The following is a 20,864-nucleotide window of genomic DNA, read 5'->3' on the forward strand; positions in this document are numbered from 1 at the left end:
ATCAGGAACAGAGAAGGAAATCTAAACATCTGCTTTAAAACCAAAAAACATGCGAGTGACGGCGGTTCTGCTGAATGTTCGTGTGTGAGGAGCATCCGGACTCTTACGGATCCATGGTTATGAAGCAACAGACCAGCTGGTCTGGACGGTCCGGTTTCAGGAAGTTCTTTTCCAGTCATGTTGCCGCAGATGGGTGTGAACAATTGATCAGTCAGTGCGTTCTCTACTGGAGCTCCACATTCCACAAGTTTATTTAGCAAAGCGATGTACACCACACACATTCACACCAGTAGAGGTGGCCGCCATGCAAAGCATGATTGTGGGACAACCGCTGAACCACAACCGCCGGGTTGGTCACATTGATTGAATGATTGGTCCATTGGATGGTTGATTGGTTGGTCCATTGGTTGATTGGTTGGTTGATTGGTTGGTTGATTGGTTGGTCCAGTGGTTGGTCCATTGGTCGATTGATTGGTTGGTCCAGTGGTTGGCCCATTGGTTGATTGATTGGTTAGTCCATTGGTTGGTTGATTGGTTAGTCCATTGGTTGGTTGATTGGTTAGTCCATTGGTCGATTGATTGGTTGGTCCAGTGGTTGGCCCATTGGTTGATTGATTGGTTAGTCCATTGGTTGGTTGATTGGTTAATCCATTGGTCGATTGATTGGTTGGTCCAGTGGTTGGTCCATTGGTTGATTGATTGGTTAGTCCATTGGTCAATTGATTGGTTGGTCCATTGGTCGATTGATTGGTTGGTCCATTGGTCAATTGATTGGTTGGTCCATTGGTTGATTGATTGGTTGGTTCAGTGGTTGGTCCATTGGTTGATTGATTGGTCCAGTGGTTGGTTCAGTGGTTGGTCCATTGGTTGATTGATTGGTCCAGTGGTTGGTCCGTTGGTTGATTGATTGGTTAGTCCAATGGTCAATTGATTGGTTGGTCCAGTGGTTGGTCCATTGGTTGATTGATTGGTTGGTCCAGTGGTTGGTCCATTGGTTGATTGATTGGTTGGTCCAGTGGTTGGTTCATTGGTTGATTGATTGGTTGGTCCAGTGGTTGGTCCATTTGTTGATTGATTGGTTGGTCCAGTGGTTGGTCCATTGGTTGATTGATTGGTTAGTCCATTAGTCAATTGATTGGTTGGTCCATTGGTTGATTGATTGGTCCACTGGTCGATTGATTGGTTGGTCCAGCGGTTGCTCCATTGGTTGCTTGATTGGTTAGTCCATTGGTTGATTGGTCGATTGATTGGTTGGTCCATTGGTCAATTGATTGGTTGGTCCATCGGTTGATTGATTGGTTGGTCTAGTGGTTGGTCCATTGGTTGATTGATTGGTTAGTCCATTGGTCAATTGATTGGTTGGTCCATTGGTTGGTCCATTGGTTGGTTGATTGGTTGGTCTGTTGGTTGATTGATTGGTTAGTCCATTGGTCAATTGATTGGTTGGTCCAGTGGTCGATTGATTGGTTAGTCCATTGGTTGATTGGTTAGTCCATTGGTCGATTGACTGGTTGGTCCAGTGGTTGGCCCGTTGGTCGATTGATTGGTTGGTCCATTGGTCAATTGATTGGTTGGTCCATTGGTTGATTGATTGGTTGGTCCAGTGGTTGGTCCATTGGTTGATTGATTGGTTGGTCCAGTGGTTGGTCCATTGGTTGATTGATTGGTTAGTCCATTGGTCAATTGATTGGTTGGTCCATTGGTCGATTGATCGGTTGGTCTGTTGGTTGGTCCGTTGGTGATTGATTGGTTAGTCCATTGGTTGGTTGATTGGTTGGTTCATTCGTCGATTGACTGGTTGGTCCAGTGGTTGGTCCGTTGGTTGATTGATTGGTTAGTCCATTGGTTGACTGGTTGGTTGGTCCAGTGGTTGGTCAAACTGCAATGTCAGCACAAGTGTTTGTTTCATGGTTTGATATTTGTTCACATTTGATCTTAAACTGTTTCAGGCTGCAACCAAACTACTGAATCAAATTGTCTCCAACCTGCAGCGAAATGAGACTTTTTACATGGTGTGCGTCATTCTGTGTGTGTGTGTGTGTGTGTGTGTGTGTGTGTGTGTGTGTGTGTGTGTGTGTATGGAGCTACACCGGTCCAAAGAAGTAATGGTCACGCAAGAACGTCCAGCATTGCGAAAGTTCAACACGTCAGAGACAAGAGGACACATTCAGCCGTCCATCCAGGGTCTGGATCCAGGTTCACTTCTCCACCCTATAAACCCGAGCTCCTGCTGCCCCCTGGAGGGCGACAGGGTACTGCAGCCGGGTCAGCACCGGCTGAGGGTCCAGGAGAACTGAGAACAGAACCCCACCTGGTTCATCCACATTCCACCAGGAAAGGAAGCAGCTGATTGGCGGTTCCTCGGTTTGGAACAGGAAGTGGAGCGTCGGCCAATCAGGCGGTCCGAACATCAGAAGAAACCAATGGAAACTCAGATCATTGTGCTGGCTGTCAGTACAGAGTGTTTATTAAAAGAGGTAGAGAGAACACAGATGTTCCACACACACACACACACACACACACCACATTCAGTTTACAGGGAGACTGAAGCTCAGTAGAAAAACACACACACACACACACACACACACACACACACACACAGAGAAACACACACTCAGTCTTTGGTTTTCTCTGTTTCCTCTCGTTTCACCAGAAGCTTCACTAGAACTAATGTGATTACTGATGAGAATATGAGGCGCAGTCAAACGCCGAGTAACATGATAAAGTAGCAGAAAATAAACCAACCCCCAATAAGAAACACGCACGCACGCACGCACGCACGCACGCACGCACGCACGCACGCACGCACGCACGCACGCACGCACGAATGATGCCAGTCAGAAGAAAACAAAACCCAGATAAAAGGTGAAGCGATTCATTCTTTCTGTCTTCGTCCTCCGTCAATCTGTCCCTCGCTGTCATCTGGAGCCGGTGGGCGGGGCCGTGGGCGGGGCCGGGGCCATCAGTCGGAGTCGTCTGAGTGGTCGCTGTGTGGCGAGCCGCCGGGCGGAGAGGCTCTTCCTGACCAGCTGCCATTCGCCTGGACAGAAGGAGACGGAGGACTGGCTCTTATTCTGAAATTCACTCCCTTTTCCTGTCAGGCTTGACCTCTGGCCTACAGAACATGGACTTGGGGGACCTGGACCCTGGACCTTTTTTTCCAAAGTGATTGTGTGTGTGTGTGTGTGTGTGTGTGTGTGTGTGTGTGTGTGTGTGTGTGTTCTCGTATTTCTATCCTTGTTGGGGCCAAATGTCCCCACAAGGATAGCAAAACGTGGAACGACGTGCCTTGTGGGACCTTTTTCCGGTCCTAAGTAGGAGAAACAGTGTTTTCTTGACCATGTTGTTGTTACTGAAAAAAGTAAAAGTGCAAAAACATTTCTTTAGGGTTAGGCTTTGTTGTGGTGTGGGTTAGGGTTAGGGTAAGGGTCAGGGTTAGGGGCTAGACATGAGTGGGAGTCAATGGACGGTCCCCACAAGGATAGAAATACGAGACTGTGTGTGTGTGTGTGTGTGTGTGTGTGTGTGTGTGTGTGTGTGTGTGTGTGTGGAACGTACCTGAGCTCCCAGCTGGTAGGCCGACTGTTCTCCGTTCACCGGCGGAACCCCGAGGAAAAGGTCGGCCGACCCCGACAGGGAGAAGGAGCCGGACCCTGAAGGATCGGGACAGGAACCGGGTCAGCTGTGAGCTCTGGTCCAGGACCAGGCTGGTCTGAAAGGGTTTCTGACGTTCTGCTGCTGAGAAATGATGACTTCCTGTCTGACGTGTCAGGATCTGAGCCAATCGGAGGCCTCTCTTAAGCCCCGCCCACTGGCAGCGCCGTACCGGGGGAGGTGGGGGGGGAGTCGCCGCCCTGCTGGGCGCCCAGGGCCGTCTTCATGGCGTACAGGTTGGCTTCTTCCTGGAACTTCCCGATGTTCTTCTTGTAGCGAATCCGCTTGTTTCCAAACCAGTTGGAGACCTGAGGACGACAGGGGGCGTGGCCAAGTGAGAAACCTTCACACAGACCAATCACGTCGCTTCCTCCTCCTCCTCGCATTCCTCACAAACATCAACAGGATCTCCAGGACCGCTACTGTTTCCAACAACAACACACAACACAATACTGACTACACACAAAAGACCTGAATACGAGGGGGGACCCAAAAGTCCCCGGACTGTGGTTATAAAAAAAAAATAAGAATCATTTCAGACTTTTGGCCGTTATATGTCGCTATAGCATAGCCTTATACATCACTGTGAAAACGTTCACCTCCCAAAGACACACAGGCAGCTCACAGCCAGTGTTGATGTTACTACAGTCCCGCCCCCTCCTTCGAAAAATGCTAAAATGGTCCGGCGCCTCTGAACCACGGAGCAGAACCAGGCTGGGTGGACATGTGCCAGGAGCTGGACAGGCAGCTGGAGGACGATGGAGGCTGTTTGGGAAGATCCTCCCTGCTGCGGCGCTCCGGGAGGCGGTCAGGCTGAAGCGGCGGCGCTGTGGGAGGGGGGGGGAGAGAGGGTTCTGGGTGGAGGCTGCTGGGTGGAGGCTGCTGGGTGGAGGCTGCTGGGAGGAGGCTGCTGGGTGGAGGCTGCTGGGTGGAGGCTGCTGGGTGGAGGCTGCTGGGAGGAGGCTGCTGGGAGGAGGCTGCTGGGAGGAGGCTGCTGGGAGGAGGCTGCTGGGTGGAGGCTGCTGGGAGGAGGCTGCTGGGAGGAGGCTGCTGGGAGGAGGCTGCTGGGTGGAGGCTGCTGGGAGGAGGCTGCTGGGAGGAGGCTGCTGGGAGGAGGCTGCTGGGAGGAGGCTGCTGGGAGGAGGCTGCTGGGTGGAGGCTGCTGGGTGGAGGCTGCTGGGTGGAGGCTGCTGGGAGGAGGCTGCTGGGAGGAGGCTGCTGGGAGGAGGCTGCTGGGTGGAGGCTGCTGGGTGGAGGCTGCTGGGTGGAGGCTGCTGGGAGGAGGCTGCTGGGTGGAGGCTGCTGGGAGGAGGCTGCTGGGAGGAGGCTGCTGGGTGGAGGCTGCTGGGAGGAGGTGTCAGTGTGTCAGGAAAAGCTGGTTTACAGCAGCAGAGACCAGTTGCCATGGAAACCAGCTGGATGCTGCTGCTAGCATCGATGTTACCCAGGCTCCACCTCCACTCAGAAAACATGGAGATGATGCTGAAGTGCAAAAAAGCTGTAATTCCAGGGAGATTTCAGCAGGGGGCGATGATGCTGGTTTCAATAAGAGCCCCGGTCTCATTGGAACGATTCAAAAATGCTTATTTTCAGAGAGCAGATAAACTTATAGAGGTCCCGGTTCCACACCAGGTCCTGGTCTCAGTCTCTGGTTCTCCGCCCTGCTGCTTCACCAGACTCTGGTTTTCACTGAAATCATCTGTTGATTTTATTTTGCAAGTTTTGCATGAATCGCCCAATCACAGCTCCTCCTCTGTCGATGTGATGCGGTCATTTGACAGGCTGGACCAATCACATTACATCCGGTTTCTAATGTTGAGTATGGACATAACATTTGGACATGCAGCCGGAGACCATGGTTGATGACAGAATAAAGGTTCTGTCTGATCAGGAACCCATGAGGAACCCATTAACTGTGGGGTCCCCAAGGCTCCATTTTTGGTCTCATTCTATTTAACCCGCACATGCTTCCTCTTGGGGATGTCATCCGTTTCCATAGTTACTCTGATGTTCAGCTGTTCATCAGTCTCCATAGTTACCCTGATTACGCTCAGCTGTTCATCAGTCTCCATAGTTACTCTGATGATGCTCAACTGTTCATCAGTCTCCATAGTTACTTTGATACTCAGCTGTTCATCAGTTTCCATAGTTACTCTAAAGATGATCAGCTGTTCATGAGTCTCCATAGTTACTCTGATGATGCTCAGCTGTTCATCAGTCTCCATAGTTACTCTGATGATACTCAGCTGTTCATCAGTCTCCATAGTTACTCTGATAATCAGCTGTTCATCAGTCTCTATAGTTGCTCTGATGATGCTCAGCTGTTCATCAGTCTCCATGGTTACTCTGATGATACTCAGCTGTTCATCAGTCTCCATAGTTACTCTGACGATGCTCAGCTGTTCATCAGTCTCCATAGTTGCTCTGATGATGCTCAGCTGTTCATCAGTCTCCATAGTTACTTTGATACTGAGCTGTTCATCAGTTTCCATGGTTACTGATGATACTCAGCTGTTCATCAGTCTCCATAGTTACTCAGATGACTCAGCTGTTCATCAGTCTCCATAATTACTTTGATACTCAGCTGTTCATCAGTCTCCATTGTTACTCAGATGACTCAGCTGTTCATCAGTCTCCATAATTACTTTGATACTCAGCTGTTCATCAGTCTCCATAGTTACTCTGATGATGCTCAGCTGTTCATCAGTCTCCATAGTTACTCTGATGATGTTCAGCTGTTCATCAGTCTCCATAGTTACTCTGATGATGCTCAGCTGTTCATCAGTTTCCATAGTTACTCTGATGATGCTCAGCTGTTCATCAGTCTCCATAGTTACTCAGATGACGCTCAGCTGTTCATCAGTCTCCATAGTTACTTTGATACTCAGCTGTTCATTAGTCTCCATAGTTACTTTGATACTTAGCTGTTCATCAGTTTCCATGGTTACTGATGATACTCAGCTGTTCATCAGTCTCCATAGTTACTCAGATGACTCAGCTGTTCATCAGTCTCCATAATTACTTTGATACTCAGCTGTTCATCAGTCTCCATAGTTACTCAGATGACTCAGCTGTTCATCAGTCTCCATAATTACTTTGATGCTCAGCTGTTCATTAGTCTCCATAGTTACTTTGATACTTAGCTGTTCATCAGTTTCCATGGTTACTGATGATACTCAGCTGTTCATCAGTCTCCATAGTTACTCAGATGACTCAGCTGTTCATCAGTCTCCATAATTACTTTGATACTCAGCTGTTCATCAGTCTCCATAGTTACTCAGATGACTCAGCTGTTCATCAGTCTCCATAATTACTTTGATACTCAGCTGTTCATCAGTTTCCATAGTTACTCTGATGATGCTCAGCTGTTCATCAGTCTCCATAGTTACTCTGATGACGCTCAGCTGTTCATCAGTCTCCATAGTTACTCTGATGATGCTCAGCTGTTCATCAGTCTCCATAGTTACTCTGATGACGCTCAGCTGTTCATCAGTCTCCATAGTTGCTCTGATGATGCTCAGCTGTTCATCAGTTTCCATAGTTACTCTGATGATGCTCAGCTGTTCATCAGTCTCCATAGTTACTCTGATGATGCTCAGCTGTTCATCAGTCTCCATAGTTACTCTGATGATGCTCAGCTGTTCATCAGTTTCCATAGTTACTCTGATGATGCTCAGCTGTTCATCAGTTTCCATAGTTACTCTGATGATGCTCAGCTGTTCATCAGTCTCCATAGTTACTCTGATGATGCTCAGCTGTTCATCAGTTTCCATAGTTACTCTGATGATGCTCAGCTGTTCATCAGTTTCCATAGTTACTCTGATGATGCTCAGCTGTTCATCAGTCTCCATAGCTACTCTGATGATGCTCAGCTGTTTGTGGCCGTGTCTCCTGGTGACTCAGGACCAATAGAAACCCTTTTGATCTGGGTCTCAGACATCCAGTCCTGGATGCAGTGGATTTCCTGCAGCTCCACCAGGACAAAGCTGAGGTTCTAGTTTCGGTCCTGAAAGCCAGGGAGAGAAACTTTTACCAAAACCAGCAGATGGTTAAACCAGAGCAACTTGTTCAAATCTGGGCCTGATTTTTGACTCTGAGCTGAATCTTATTTCCTCACATTAAAACAGAACTCAGATCGTTTTTATCGTCTTCAGAATGAAGCCAGAGTCGCTGTTTCTCTCTCAGGCCAGCAGGAGGCGCTAATGCAGCTTTTATCTGCTGCTGGTTAGATTCCTGTAATGCCTTGCTCTCTGGTCTGAAACTAAAGGAATATTTCAAACCCACAATCATTTTTTTTTCTTCCATTACAAAACTCAGCTGCCTTGCTCGGGGGGGGGGGGGGGGGTTTGATCCAGTTCACTGTGGGGGGCTGTGGGGGGCTGTGCTCAGGTCCTCTGGCTGCACACCTTGATGTTGGGGTTCTTGGTCTGGTGGGTTGGGGGTCGAGCGAACGGGTGCTGTGGAGAAATGGTCCGGTCGCCCGCCGCGCTCTGCGCCGCTGTTTGACCGGAGCGGTGAAGTCTCAGCACATTAAATGAATCACAGTTCGCTCAATACTACACTTTTTTTTTTTTTGATCTGCAAGCGTCATTCAAAGTCATGATAGAGGCCACCATTTTGGGCATTTTCAAACGTTTATAATGAATAAAATAATATTTTAGAAGATGCTGGCAGAGCTGTATTCCATAGTATAATAATTAATCATGGATGTATCGAGGTTTAGAGCCAGGCTCCTGCTATGTCTCAATAATTATTAACTGACCATTTTAATAGGCTAATTTAATATTTTTAATCATATTTGGTTAAATTTTATATGTCTATTTATATACACGTCATAATATGTCATATAGAAGCAGACTATATTTTAAAAGGAGGACAAGACAGAAACACAGACAGATAGAAAGACGGAGAGAGAGCGAGAGAGGGAGAGAGAGAGAGAGAATCAAATTGATAAGTAATTTCTGTCCTGTAATCAATAGAATATTCCCTTCATCAAAGCTCACAGCCTCATTGTGAAGCTGCTGCTCTCTGGAGGAGGTCTGGAAACTTAAAGACTGAACACACTGACAGCAGGTTTTCCATGTTGTCTTTTTGCTTTTTTTTTCCCTTTTCTTTTGTTTTGTTGTTTTTGCTTTTTTCTACTCATTTTTTTTTTTTTGGTCTTTTTGTGTTTGTTTGTTGGGGGGTGGGGGTGGGGGGGTCACCTGTTTGGACGGATTCTCTCTATCGTGATCACTGTGAACGCTGGAATCACTTATTTCTCTTCACCAATGGGGGAAATCTCGATATCCCTGTTCCTGTCCCTGCTGCGTCTGTGTTCAACTACAAAAGCAACTTAAAGAACAATTTAATGTTGTAATATCTGACCTGATCCAAACACAGTGACAGACACAGGAGATACCTGGGGATTGCTTTAGATTGGTTTTTTTTATTATTCTTGGTTTATATTTTTGCACAATTTCTCTTTTTTTTCTTTTCTCTTTATTTTTCTTTTTCTACTTTTGTGCTGGATTTTATGTCATCTTCTTATGTACGACTTTTACATGGTCTTTTTTTTCCACTATGAGTTTGTGCAGGAGCAGCATGTGTACAAGCCTTTTGGCTTTTGTTTCGTTCCCATGAACACAGTCATATTGTTTTGACTATATGTGCACAAAAACAAAAAGATGGATGGAATAACGCCATCTCTGCGGCAGACAGCCTTCCACACCCCGCCCCGTCCCGCTCCGTCCCGTCCCGCCCCGTCCCGTCCCGCCCCGCCCCGTCCCGCCCCGTCCCGCCCCGCTCCGTCCCGTCCCGCCCCGTCCCGTCCCGCCCCGCCCCGTCCCGCCCCGCCCCGTCCCGCCCCGTCCCGCCCCGTGGACGTCCCGCTCTCTGGAGTCTCACTACAGCACAGACGAGTCTCTCGCTGTGAATTTCTCCCTCCTCAGAGCGATCTCCCACTTCTTTCTCACAGTTCTGTCTTCAGGAAATATGCAAAATGAAACAGGAGCTCACCACAAAATAATCTTAAAAAAGAGCTCACCTTCTTCCTTTTTCTTTCTATTTTATTTCTTAAAGTTTCTTAGAACCTCTCGGTTCTCATTTTTCTAGTTAATGCAAATCTGTTCCTAAAAGTTTCTATGATTGTGAGTGAGCAGCTGTGTGCAGACGACTCTACAGTCAGGAGTGATGCTGAAAACACCTGTAATCCATCAGTGGAAAGTTGTTCGCGGAGCGCTGCTCGCTGCCGTCCCACACAGGCGCCACACGGAGCTCCGGCTGAATCCCACCCAGGACCGGAGCGTCTGCGCCGCTCCACCGGACCAAGATGGCGGCCGTATTTCTCGTTGCGCAGCGCCCCGAGCGGGTCGACTCTTCATTGTGTCTATGGGGTCGAGTGCCAGAATCCCAGCAGTCCTGACCTTTGACCTCTCCCGGTGTCCCGGCCAGCCCCACTGGTGGAGTTTCCCATGATGCTCAGCGCCATGCCATGCATCTTCCTCCTCTAGCATCAGAGTATAGAGCATCTTCCTCCTCGACCGGTCCCATCGTGGAGCCTGTCCTGGTCCCGGCCGGTGAAGAGGTGCCTGGCTCTGAGAAGCGCCCTCCAGATGGGGTTTCTGGAGATGAGGACCAGGCCAGGGGCAGGACGGACAGCCTGGAAGGACCGGAGCTGAAGTGGATCCATCGGAGATCCGGTTCCTTCTCCTCTGGGTCAGGACTGAGACCTGATGGACCTTCAGCAGGAACAGGAACCTGTTCTGTCTCCTAACCCTGAAAGAATGTAAGGAGTGGACCGGGGCCCCCCGGCAGCCTCGCTGTTCAGGGCCCCGGGTTCCTCCTGACTTCCTCAGTGCTCCAGCAGGGTCTGGGTTCCCGTCCCGGTGCGTGGAGCCACCAGGAGAACCAGGTGTTTCCAGGAAGATGCTCAGGGCTGACTGTGGCTCGGAGCTCTTCACTGGAGACTGGCTGGGCCGCCTGGTGTTCTCCATGGTCCTCATAGTCCTGATGTTCTCCATGGTCCTCATAGTCCTGATGTTCTCCATGGTCCTCAGAGCCCCTGGTGTTCTCCATGGTCCTCATAGTCCTGATGTTCTCCATGGTCCTCAGAGCCCCTGGTGTTCTCCATGGTCCTCATAGTCCTGATGTTCTCCATGGTCCTCATAGTCCTGATGTTCTCCATGGTTCTCATAGTCCTGATGTTCTCCATGGCCCTCATAGTCCTGATGTTCTCCATGGTCCTCATAGTCCTGATGTTCTCCATGGTCCTCATAGTCCTGATGTTCTCCATGGTCCTCATAGTCCTGATGTTCTCCATGGCCCTCATAGTCCTGATGTTCTCCATGGTCCTCATAGTCCTGATGTTCTCCATGGTCCTCAGAGCCCCTGATGTTCTCCATGGTTCTCATAGTCCTGATGTTCTCCATGGTCCTCATAGTCCTGATGTTCTCCATGGTTCTCAGAGCCCCTGGTGTTCTCCATGGTCCTCAGAGCCCCTGATGTTCTCCATGGTTCTCATAGTCCTGATGTTCTCCATGGTTCTCATAGTCCTGATGTTCTCCATGGTCCTCAGAGTCCTGATGTTCTCCATGGTCCTCATAGTCCTGATGTTCTCCATGGTTCTCATAGTCCTGATGTTCTCCATGGTCCTCAGAGTCCTGATGTTCTCCATGGTCCTCAGAGTCCTGCTATCAGAGCCAGAGCGTGGTTTCTGAGCCATACAGCAGGACGGAGAGGACGGCGGGCTGTAGACCTGGAGCTTGGTCTTGGTGAGACGGTCTGGCGCCGCCTGGTGGTTTCCAGAGGGACTGCAGAGCAGAGGCTGCCAGGACTCGTCTGCGGTCAATCTCTGGTTCTAGGTCCTGCTGTCTGTCACCTTGGACCCCAGAGACACGAGGCTCCTGACAGGTGTTTCCTCCAGAGGACTCAAACATGGTGGAGCTCCTCCACCTCCTCCACCTCCTAACCCTCCTCCACCTCCTCCACCTCCTAACCCTCCTCCACCCTCCACCTCCTAACCCTCCTCCACCCTCCACCTCCTCCACCTCCTAACCCTCCTCCACCCTCCACCTCCTCACCCTCCTCCACCCTCCTCCTCCTCCATGGACACTGCGCCAATGCAGGCCGGACCGGGACCCGGGACCGGGGACCCCAGCTGAAGAGGCTCTCTGGCCAGCAGGGGGCCACGGCTCCCCTGCACACCAACCCGTGCCCCGCCTCCACCCGCCCCGGACGCCCAGGAGGACCGGCCCCCACGGGCAGCTGCCCCCCCAGCGCTCCAGCCCGTACCCCGAGATCCAGGGTGTCACAACCCCCCAGAACCCTCCGGCCCTCCCCAGCCCGGCCCCGGCCACCCCCCCCAGGCTCACCTGGGACACGGTGATGCCGCACTGCTTGGCCAGCTCCTCCTTGGCGTCCTCGCTGGGGTAGGGGTTGGACAGGTGGGAGTAGAAGTACTGGTTCAGGACCTCGGTGGCCTGCTTGCTGAAGTTCCGTCTCTTACGCCTGCAGAGAAACGAGGACCAGAGAACCGCCTCAGTACCAGCGGAGAGTCCTCCAGGTCCCTCTAGGACACTTCAGACTCTGTCTGGAGCTCCATCAGCCAATCAGGAGAAGGAACCGAGACTCAGTGAGGACTCCAGACAGCCACCATCACCAACGCACCTTCAAAATAAAAGACTTTCTTCCATCTTACAAACTGTTTTCACATAAATGAATCTCCTTCAGAAGAAACTAGTGGAGAGATGAGCTGAGGCAGCGCTGCAGAGCCGCTCTACGTCGCCCCCCGCTGGGCTCGGCCGGAGGCGGTCGCTCTGCTGGGGCTCGGCCATAAATCCCTTCATCTGATTAATTCGCCTTTTCAGGGCTTGAAGCAGGAAAAGATCGCATGCCTGAAAATGTTGTGGGAGCGGGAGCGGGGGTGGGGGGGCTGCACCTGGGAGGACTGAGCCATGAATCACAGACAGCGCAACACATCCACCCGGAACTATTAAGTATTAAAGGATAAGTTTGGCTTAAAGCTCGGGTCTGCGATCTTGGAAAACTAGCATGTAGCACAAATGTAGCATCTCCCCAAGGCTCCGCCCAGCTCCCGCCCCATTGGAGGAGCTCCCGTTGGGAGCGAGCGCACTGGATGCGGAAGCGCCGCGCGCACGGAGTTTGTGATGGCCTCCAATGTTATGAACCTTCCTGACTGCTGCACGACGCTCATAGCAGCGCAGCGCACCGCTCCCTTCCTTCTATTTTCCACGCGAGCCGCGAGCGCCGAGAGCGCCTTGGCGACGCGCTCTGAACCAGGGCCAGTGCACGCCACTGAAATGTACGCAGGGGGCTGGTAGAACGGTGAAGGGATCTGATTGGTTCCTGAAGAGCGGTCCGCGCCTTACGATTGGTTGGAGTTTTTACTGTCCTGTGGCCGCTACAGTGGTCAGATTTTTTCCGCACCTTTTTCCGTCCACATAATGTATTGACTTCTCCCAGGGGGGAGGAGCGTTTCACTCAGGATGACAGGAAGTGCTGTTGGACAGCATCGTCTACCCGAGCTTTAAACAGTTTTCATGTTGTTTATAGCACCAAGTAGAACAATATCCTCATATAGATGTTTACAGAAGATGTTTGCAGTTCAGAGATCTTCTTCTTCTTCTTCTTCTTCTTTGGAGCGGGTGGCGACCAACAACTTAGGTGCACAGCGCCATCTACTGTGTCTCTTGGTGAATGTCCTTCAGTTTAGAATCAGAATCAGAATCAGAATCGTCTTCATTGTCATCGCAACAAGTTACCGAAGTTACAAGTTACAACGAAATTGGCCCGCCTCCCCTCTGCGCTCCAGCTGGGATGGTCGCTGCTGGACGACCTCGAACGAAGCGGTCCAGAGGTGAAGCTGGGCTGCAGCTGGGAGAGAGAGAGGGAGGGTAGAGAGAGCAATCAATGTGTCCTTGAATCTTCAGGAGATGTTTAGTCCTCCAGGGTTCCAGACACAGTCAGAAGGTTCTTGTTTTGGTGGAAGGAGCCGTTGGAGCTTCCTCTGCTGGTTCTCCTCTTTCCAGACAGAAGCTGGTTTAACCCTCTCGCTGCTGGGGACGTCCAACTTGCGTCTCAATCGTCCATAACCCAAATTGTCCGCCTTTCGAAAGAGTTCGCTCAAACGGTCAGTCTCAGCTTTTGCCCGTTGATTTGAAAAGACCGTCCTCCCTGGACGTCTTTTGTGGCGGCGGTCTTCTTAGTCCTCCAGAGGATCAGGTTGCAGCACCGGCCAATCAGCAGCAGGCCGATCGTCATAAATCCGAAAATGTAATCATCCACAATGACCTGGACGGACAGGGGTCCAGGCATGTGACCCCCTCCACTCCCCCCGGGCGTCCATCATGTACCCAGCATGCCGAGTCCCGTCCGGACCAGCAGGATCCTGCTCCTCTGCTCTTTGTTGAAAAACTCGTATCAGTTGCGTAGAGAGACCAGCTGATCAGCTCCATGGTTGATATTTGGTTTGTTCGAAAAACCAAGTCCAGGGATTCCTCCAGTTTACCTCCTGATCACCGTATTCACTTCAGAGATCTGTAAAACCGCAACATTCTGCGGCCCCGGGCTGTGGAGGACAGGCTGAGGGACCAGGAGGACATGCTGGTGAAATTAATGAGTTTCTGGACGATTAAAGGTGTTTTGGGAGCCGGCGCCACACATGCCCCATTGGCTGACAGTATACGATGTCTGCAGCTCCACTTTGGATCTCAATTTTTCCCGAAGCACTGTTTGGATCAGAAAAGCCTTCTGGGTGAGGATATTGTTCTACTTTGTTCTATAAACAACATGAAAACTGTTTAAACTGAACTTCTCCTTTAAATCCCGTTGAGAGCGCTGCAGGTCTTCATCTCCAGTCTTCATCAGCTCCAGCACGAACACCAAGCCTTCCCCAACAGCTTATTACTATTGTTCTGTGTTCTCCAACATTTCTGGGGAGTTAGCCGACCATTCGATAAGAGGGAACAATGAGAGACGACAGCGGGGATTTTTTTTCTTTTCCCAGGCCACATAAGAACCTCCGTCCAGGACTGTCGGGATGTGAACTCCAAACTCTCCGCCTGACTCGGTTCTCCTCAGAGCTGACACTTCATTCTGCTCTGTTGGAGCGCCTCCCGGGCTGCGCTCTGACCTGGCGGTCTGCCTCCGTTCTCCACAGAGCTCAAACACCGTGTTTCCACCGGACGCCACGCACATTTTTCGTGCGATGAGATAACACACAAAGTCAATGTAATGACAGGATTGTCGCTCAAGCTCGAGCGGCGGGCGGCGGCCGGCGAGCGATGATGCGGGGGCGGCCGGCGGCGAGCGTTTCCAGCAAAAGATCCGCATGCCCGTCGACTTGCACTGCCACTCGCCGCCGCCCGCCGCTCAACGATGGCCGCCCGCCGCTTCATTGCTCCACGCTCGTCGCTCGAGTCGAAATAATTGAACTTGTCAAGCGAACTGGCGCCAGGACAGCCTATCAGCGTGGAGGTCTTCGCGGACGCGCTGACTTGCAGCGCTCTGACCACCAGAACAGTTGGCGTGATGCCAAGGCGAGCGGCGTGCACGATTTCATTTGTTCACCGCGTCTGGGGGAACCGGCCATCCGGGCGCAGCTCCTGCAGACGGTGGAACTCGCCGAGCTCACACCGCCTCCAGGGGGCAGCAGGCAGCCGGAAGCGATGGCGGCGCCTCGCCGCAGCCGGAGCCGACTTCCCCACGCCACATACAGAGCATGATGGTGGGCGGAGCCTCTCAATCTCAATCTTTATTTGTAAAAGCTCTTCTCATATTCATAAAAACAACGCAAAGTGATGAACAGTGAAAACAGCCACGAAAACAAAGAGCAAAAACACACCATCGATGAGAGAGAGAGACAAAGAGAGAGAGTGAGAGAGAGAGAGAGAGACAGAGAGAGCGAGAGACAGAGAGAGAGAGCGAGAGAGAGACAGAGAGAGAGAGTGAGAGAGAGAGAGCGAGAGACAGAGAGAGCGAGAGACAGAGAGAGCGAGAGAGAGACAGAGAGAGAGCGAGAGAGAGAGCGAGAGACAGAGAGCGAGAGACAGAAAGAGAGACAGAGCGAGAGACAGAGAGAGCGAGAGACAGAGAGAGAGCGAGAGAGAGACAGAGAGAGAGAGCGAGAGAGAGAGCGAGAGACAGAGAGAGCGAGAGACAGAGAGCGAGAGACAGAGAGAGAGAGCGAGAGAGAGACAGAGAGAGAGAGCGAGAGACAGAAAGAGAGACAGAGAGCGAGAGACAGAGAGAGAGCGAGAGACAGAGAGAGAGAGACAGAGAGAGCGAGAGACAGAGAGAGAGCGAGAGAGAGAGCGAGAGAGAGCGAGAGACAGAGAGAGAGAGCGAGAGAGAGACAGAGAGAGAGAGCGAGAGACAGAGAGAGAGCGAGAGAGACAGAGAGACAGAGAGAGCGAGAGAGAGCAAGACACAGAGAGAGACAGAGAGAGCGAGAGACAGAGAGAGCGAGAAAGAGAGAGCAAGAGAGCGCGAGAGAGACAGAGAGAGAGCAAGAGCGACAGAAAGAGAGCGAGAGACAGAGAGAGAGAGCGAGAGAGACAGAGAGAGTGAGCGAGAGAGAGCAAGACACAGAGAGAGACAGAGAGAGCGAGAGACAGAGAGAGCGAGAAAGAGAGAGCAAGAGAGCGCGAGAGAGACAGAGAGAGAGCAAGAGCGACAGAAAGAGAGCGAGAGACAGAGAGAGAGAGCGAGAGAGACAGAGAGAGTGAGCGAGAGAGAGAGCTAGAGAGAGAGCGAGAGTGACAGACAGAGAGAGAGAGAGAGCAAGAGCGACAGAAAGAGAGCGAGAGACAGAGAGAGAGAGCGAGAGAGACAGAGAGAGTGAGCGAGAGAGAGAGCTAGAGAGAGAGCGAGAGTGACAGACAGAGAGAGAGAGACAGACAGAGAGAGAGCGAGAGCGACAGAGAGAGAGTGAGAGACAGAGAGAGAGAGACAGAGAGAGAGCTAGAGAGAGAGAGAGCTAGAGCGACAGACAGAGAGAGAGAGAGACAGACAGAGAGAGAGCGAGAGAGCGAAAGACAGAGAGACAGAGAGAGAGAGCGAGAGAGACAGACAGAGAGAGAGAGACAGACAGAGAGAGAGCAAGAGCGACAGAGAGAGAGTGAGAGACAGAGAGAGAGAGACAGAGAGGGAGATAGAGAGAGAGAGAGCTAGAGCGACAGACAGAGAGAGAGAGAGACAGACAGAGAGAGAGCGAGAGAGCGAAAGACAGAGAGACAGAGAGAGCGAGAGAGACAGACAGAGAGAGAGAGACAGACAGAGAGAGAGCGAGAGAGAGCGAAAGACAGAGACAGAGAGCGAGAGAGACAGACAGAGAGAGAGCGAGAGAGAGAGAGAGACAGAGAGCGAGAAAGAGAGAGAGAGCGAGAGAGACAGAGAGTGAGCGAGAGACAGAGCGAGAGAGAGAGAGACGGGCAGACAGCGGGTGCACACAGGACTGTGGGACAGACAGAGTCCTGTCCACTGCTGCTGCAGGAGACGGCGCTGAGGAGCTGTGATGGTTCTGCAGGATGTTCTGTGTTGTATATTTGTAGCGGCGTCTAGCAGGGCGCTATTCTGTCGCGCGAATGAATTCACACACCAGCGATGCCTCTCGCGGGTCTGGCGCAGCGCGGTGTCATTTGTCGCAGGAATGCAGTCGCGTTAAACGCGTCCGGTGGAAACACGGCGAATTATTACAGAGCATGTCCTCTGTGGGGCTCCAGGCCTGGGGACAGCCCTGTCCCGGGGGGGGGGGCCAGCCCTGTCCCGGGGGGGGGGGGGGGGGGTGGGGGGGGCAGCCCTGTCCCGGGGGGGGGCCAGCCCTGTCCCGGGGGGGCAGCCCTCAGTCCGACTCCGGCCGTCCGTCCCGCTGCAGCAGCTGTCACGGCGCCTGTCAGGGACCTTCACTGTTGGTGGGAGTGAGGGGGCGGGGCTTAGCGAGAGGTCAGCTGCTCTGTCTGAACAACAGTCACTAAATGACAGCAGAAAACAGAGACTGGTTCTGATAAATAACTTTGTAAAGTTTCTCCATTCACACAAAGCCATACCCATACTTATTGGCACCAGAAACGGAGGCAGACTCTGATCCACTTCGGTTGAAACTGCATGAAGAAAACTTTCCCAGACTGAGCAAGCTGGCAAATAATACTTATCAATCCCAGCAACCAGAGCCCCATCCCAAAGGGGATTCAGTACTGGGGGAAACATAACTTGCACCAGAGCTTGTCTTAAACCAGAGTCAGTTGACAGGCTCGTTTTTCTTGCACGAAATCTCAGAGTGTAAAACAGTCTGAGTGTAGAACTGTCAGAGTTTAGTTTAAAACAGTTACCGTATCGGCCCGAATATAAGACGACCCTTATTTTTCAAATATCATTTTGTGAAAATAAAAATATGTTGAAGACAAAAAGGTTACTCATAAGAGAACTTTTTATTGTACAATTACTATAAACTTAAGAACTCACAACAGAGAACATTTCACGTGATTTAAAGGGACTTAAGGCAACTTTACAAAATGTTCCTCAGTGCTGCCGCAACAGGCGCTGTGGGGAACTGCAGCCGGCAGCCGAGGCGGCGCGCAGCGCACCAACGCCTCAGACTGTCCGCCTTCACAGCACGGCAGCAGGGCTGCTGATGCTCGTTACTACGTCGCGGTTTACTGCAAGACCGCAGTGCAGATTATATATAAACAAGCACCAAGTCAAGCACCTCAATCAAACGCAGATCCAATATTTATTCGGGTGCCTGCCCGGCTTCGGTCATATTTTTTTTTGGCTCAGGAGATAACGCTGCTAAAGTCTTTTTTCTTCGTGGCGGCACTTTTCTGTGGGCTTTGAGGTGATGCAGGTCGTTCGGCTGCTGAAGAATCCATTTGTATCCCAGCAGTGTTTGAGTCCGTGTCCACGGCGGCCATGTTCTTCCTGTTCCAGAGCTGTCAGGAGCGCGCATACAGCGTCAGTTTACGTCACATCCCCACGATTGCGCGGGAAATTCCGACCCGGAACTGCAACCAATTCTGAGGCCCAGCCTGTGAAGGCAACAGACAGACCCGCGGACCGGCCTGTGAGTTCAGGTTTTTAATGCTTCATGGCCCGTTAGCGCTGAATACACTGGAAATGCAGGTGTAGTTTTTCACAAATCTTGCCTTAAGTCCCTTTAAGACTAAAAAAAATGTATTGCATTATTAAATAATATATTCTCTTTCTCAAAATAAGCAACAATTAAAGCTCGGGTTGGCGATTTGAATGAGATACATTTTTTGAAATACTGGTTAAAATGATCTTTATGACCCGATGGGAAGCCATTCATAGCGTGTTTTTAAAGTAGTTTGGAAAATATCCGCTATCTACAGCAGGAATAAAAAACAGCAACCAATAGTCTTGAGGGGACACCTTTTTTTAAACCAACCAAATCCCTTCGCCGTTCGACCTGCCCCCTGCGCGTACATGTACGCGTGCACTGACCCTGGTTCAGCGCGCACGGAGAAGGACGGAGCGTCGTTGCAGAACGGCGGAGAAGAATGTTTGGGGGTTCACTCACCGCTCAGTGCGCCATACCTTGGCGTTGTGCAAATAAAGAAGAACGAAGAAACGAAGCGCTGAGGACAGGTTACGCCAGGAACGCACTGGACGCGCCGCGAACGTCTCCGCTGCCAACGGGAGCTCCTCCAATGGGGTGGGAGCTGGGTGGAGCTAGCTAGGCGGAGATGCTACATGCTAACGCTAGTTTTCCAAGATTGCCAACCCTAGCTTTAAGAACCTCAAAGGTTCAATAACTGCATTAATGATGTAAATAACTTTATAACCATCAAACTCCAGTCCTGTTCAGCTTCATGAACATGAATAACTCAGCCTCCTGGATGCTGGGTTCAGTCTGGCCTGTAGAGAACAGTTCTTCAGAGAGGAAGCAGCAGGTTTCAGCTGCTCTGAGCTTTTATTACTTTCTCCTGAAGGCTGGAAAACTGAAACCAACCAGATAAACATAGAAGTGAACAAACACACAGGATGGACCACAACACACATCACTGTCTGTAGCATGTCAATGGAAACACCATTGACATGCTAACGGAATTAGCATCTGTGTTGAAACTTCAAACAAACTGATAAACTCACAAGTATCAGTTCCCCCTCCATCCTGAACATCAGCTGAGTATACTCGAGTACTGACAGGCAGGTATTCTGGATGCTGTTTGAAATGAAGCTCAGAAAAACCCCCAGCAGCCACACTGCTCAGTCTTCTTCTCTCACTGCTGCAGGCTGACTCTCTGTCCAGCTCACTAGCTCCCCCTAACGGGGGGCGGAGCCACTGCATGGAGCAGAGGCAGTCCAGCTCCCCGGGACTCTGGCTCCACCCAGTCCTCCATCCAGTCCTCCATCCAGTCCTCCATCCAGTCCTCCATCCAGTCCTCCACCCAGTCCTCCACCCAGTCCTCCATCAGAGCACCACCCCGTTTTTGATAATACCATTTCTTGAAAAAACTATCCCCTTATATTTGGGCCGATACGGTAGTTTAAAACAGTCAGAGTGTAAAACAAGAGTTGAAAACAGTCCGTTTAGCTTAAAACAATCAGAGTGTGTGAAGTTAGTCTGCATTTATTGGTACAACAGGCATTTCTATGCAAAATTTGTATTTTGTTGCAGTTTGCATTTCTTTGCACAATTTAAATTATTTTTGCACAAATTCTACAGTAATAAATAAATCAAACTTTCTGAAAAATGTTTGTGTTGTTTTCATGCCTGGATTTAAATCGATTAAAATCGTAATCGTCCAAAATGAGTGTAAAAAACGAGATTTTCCTTTTCGGTGGCATCGCCCAGCCCCACGCTCTGCTCTGTCCTGCTGCTGGACCACCAGATCCTCCTGTCCTCTCTGAGCCCGGCCTCTCAGGTTCTGTCCTGCTGTGGCTCAGGTCCTGCAGAGTCATGCAGGGAGGAGTCCAGGTCACATGGCCTACCAGCAGGGGTCCCTCAGGGGCCGGTGCTGGGTCCCTTACTCTTCTCTCTGTCCACCCCCTCACTGGGTCCAGGGATCCGGTCCAGGGCTTCTCCTGCTTCTGCCATGCTGATGACACTCAGCTCTTCCTCTCAGCTGATCAGCAGGTCTGGCTGATCCTCCACCCGGATGAAGGAACTCCACCTTCAGCTCCACCTGTCCCAGACTGGACTCATGGTCTGTCCAGCTGTCCATCTGTCTTCAGATCAGTGTCCGACTTCA

General features: G+C 51.1%; 1 protein-coding gene across 1 annotated transcript in view; it reads right to left on the bottom strand.

The window, feature by feature from the left end:
- Positions 1–2,436: 2,436 nt before the first annotated feature.
- Positions 2,437–20,864, bottom strand: part of pbx2 (pre-B-cell leukemia homeobox 2) — a 31,875-nt gene continuing 13,447 nt past the window's right edge. The window contains exons 5-8 of the mRNA XM_030103619.1: positions 12,006–12,141; positions 3,827–3,962; positions 3,559–3,653; positions 2,437–3,040 (exon numbers count right to left, since the gene is read on the bottom strand). Of these exons, the coding sequence (XP_029959479.1) occupies positions 2,963–3,040; positions 3,559–3,653; positions 3,827–3,962; positions 12,006–12,141 (445 nt within the window). The 3' untranslated portion in view covers positions 2,437–2,962. The remainder of the gene's footprint in view (positions 3,041–3,558; positions 3,654–3,826; positions 3,963–12,005; positions 12,142–20,864) is intronic.

Source organism: Salarias fasciatus, chromosome 11 (genome assembly GCF_902148845.1).
Source record: "Salarias fasciatus chromosome 11, fSalaFa1.1, whole genome shotgun sequence".
Taxonomy (NCBI): Eukaryota; Metazoa; Chordata; class Actinopteri; order Blenniiformes; family Blenniidae; genus Salarias; species Salarias fasciatus.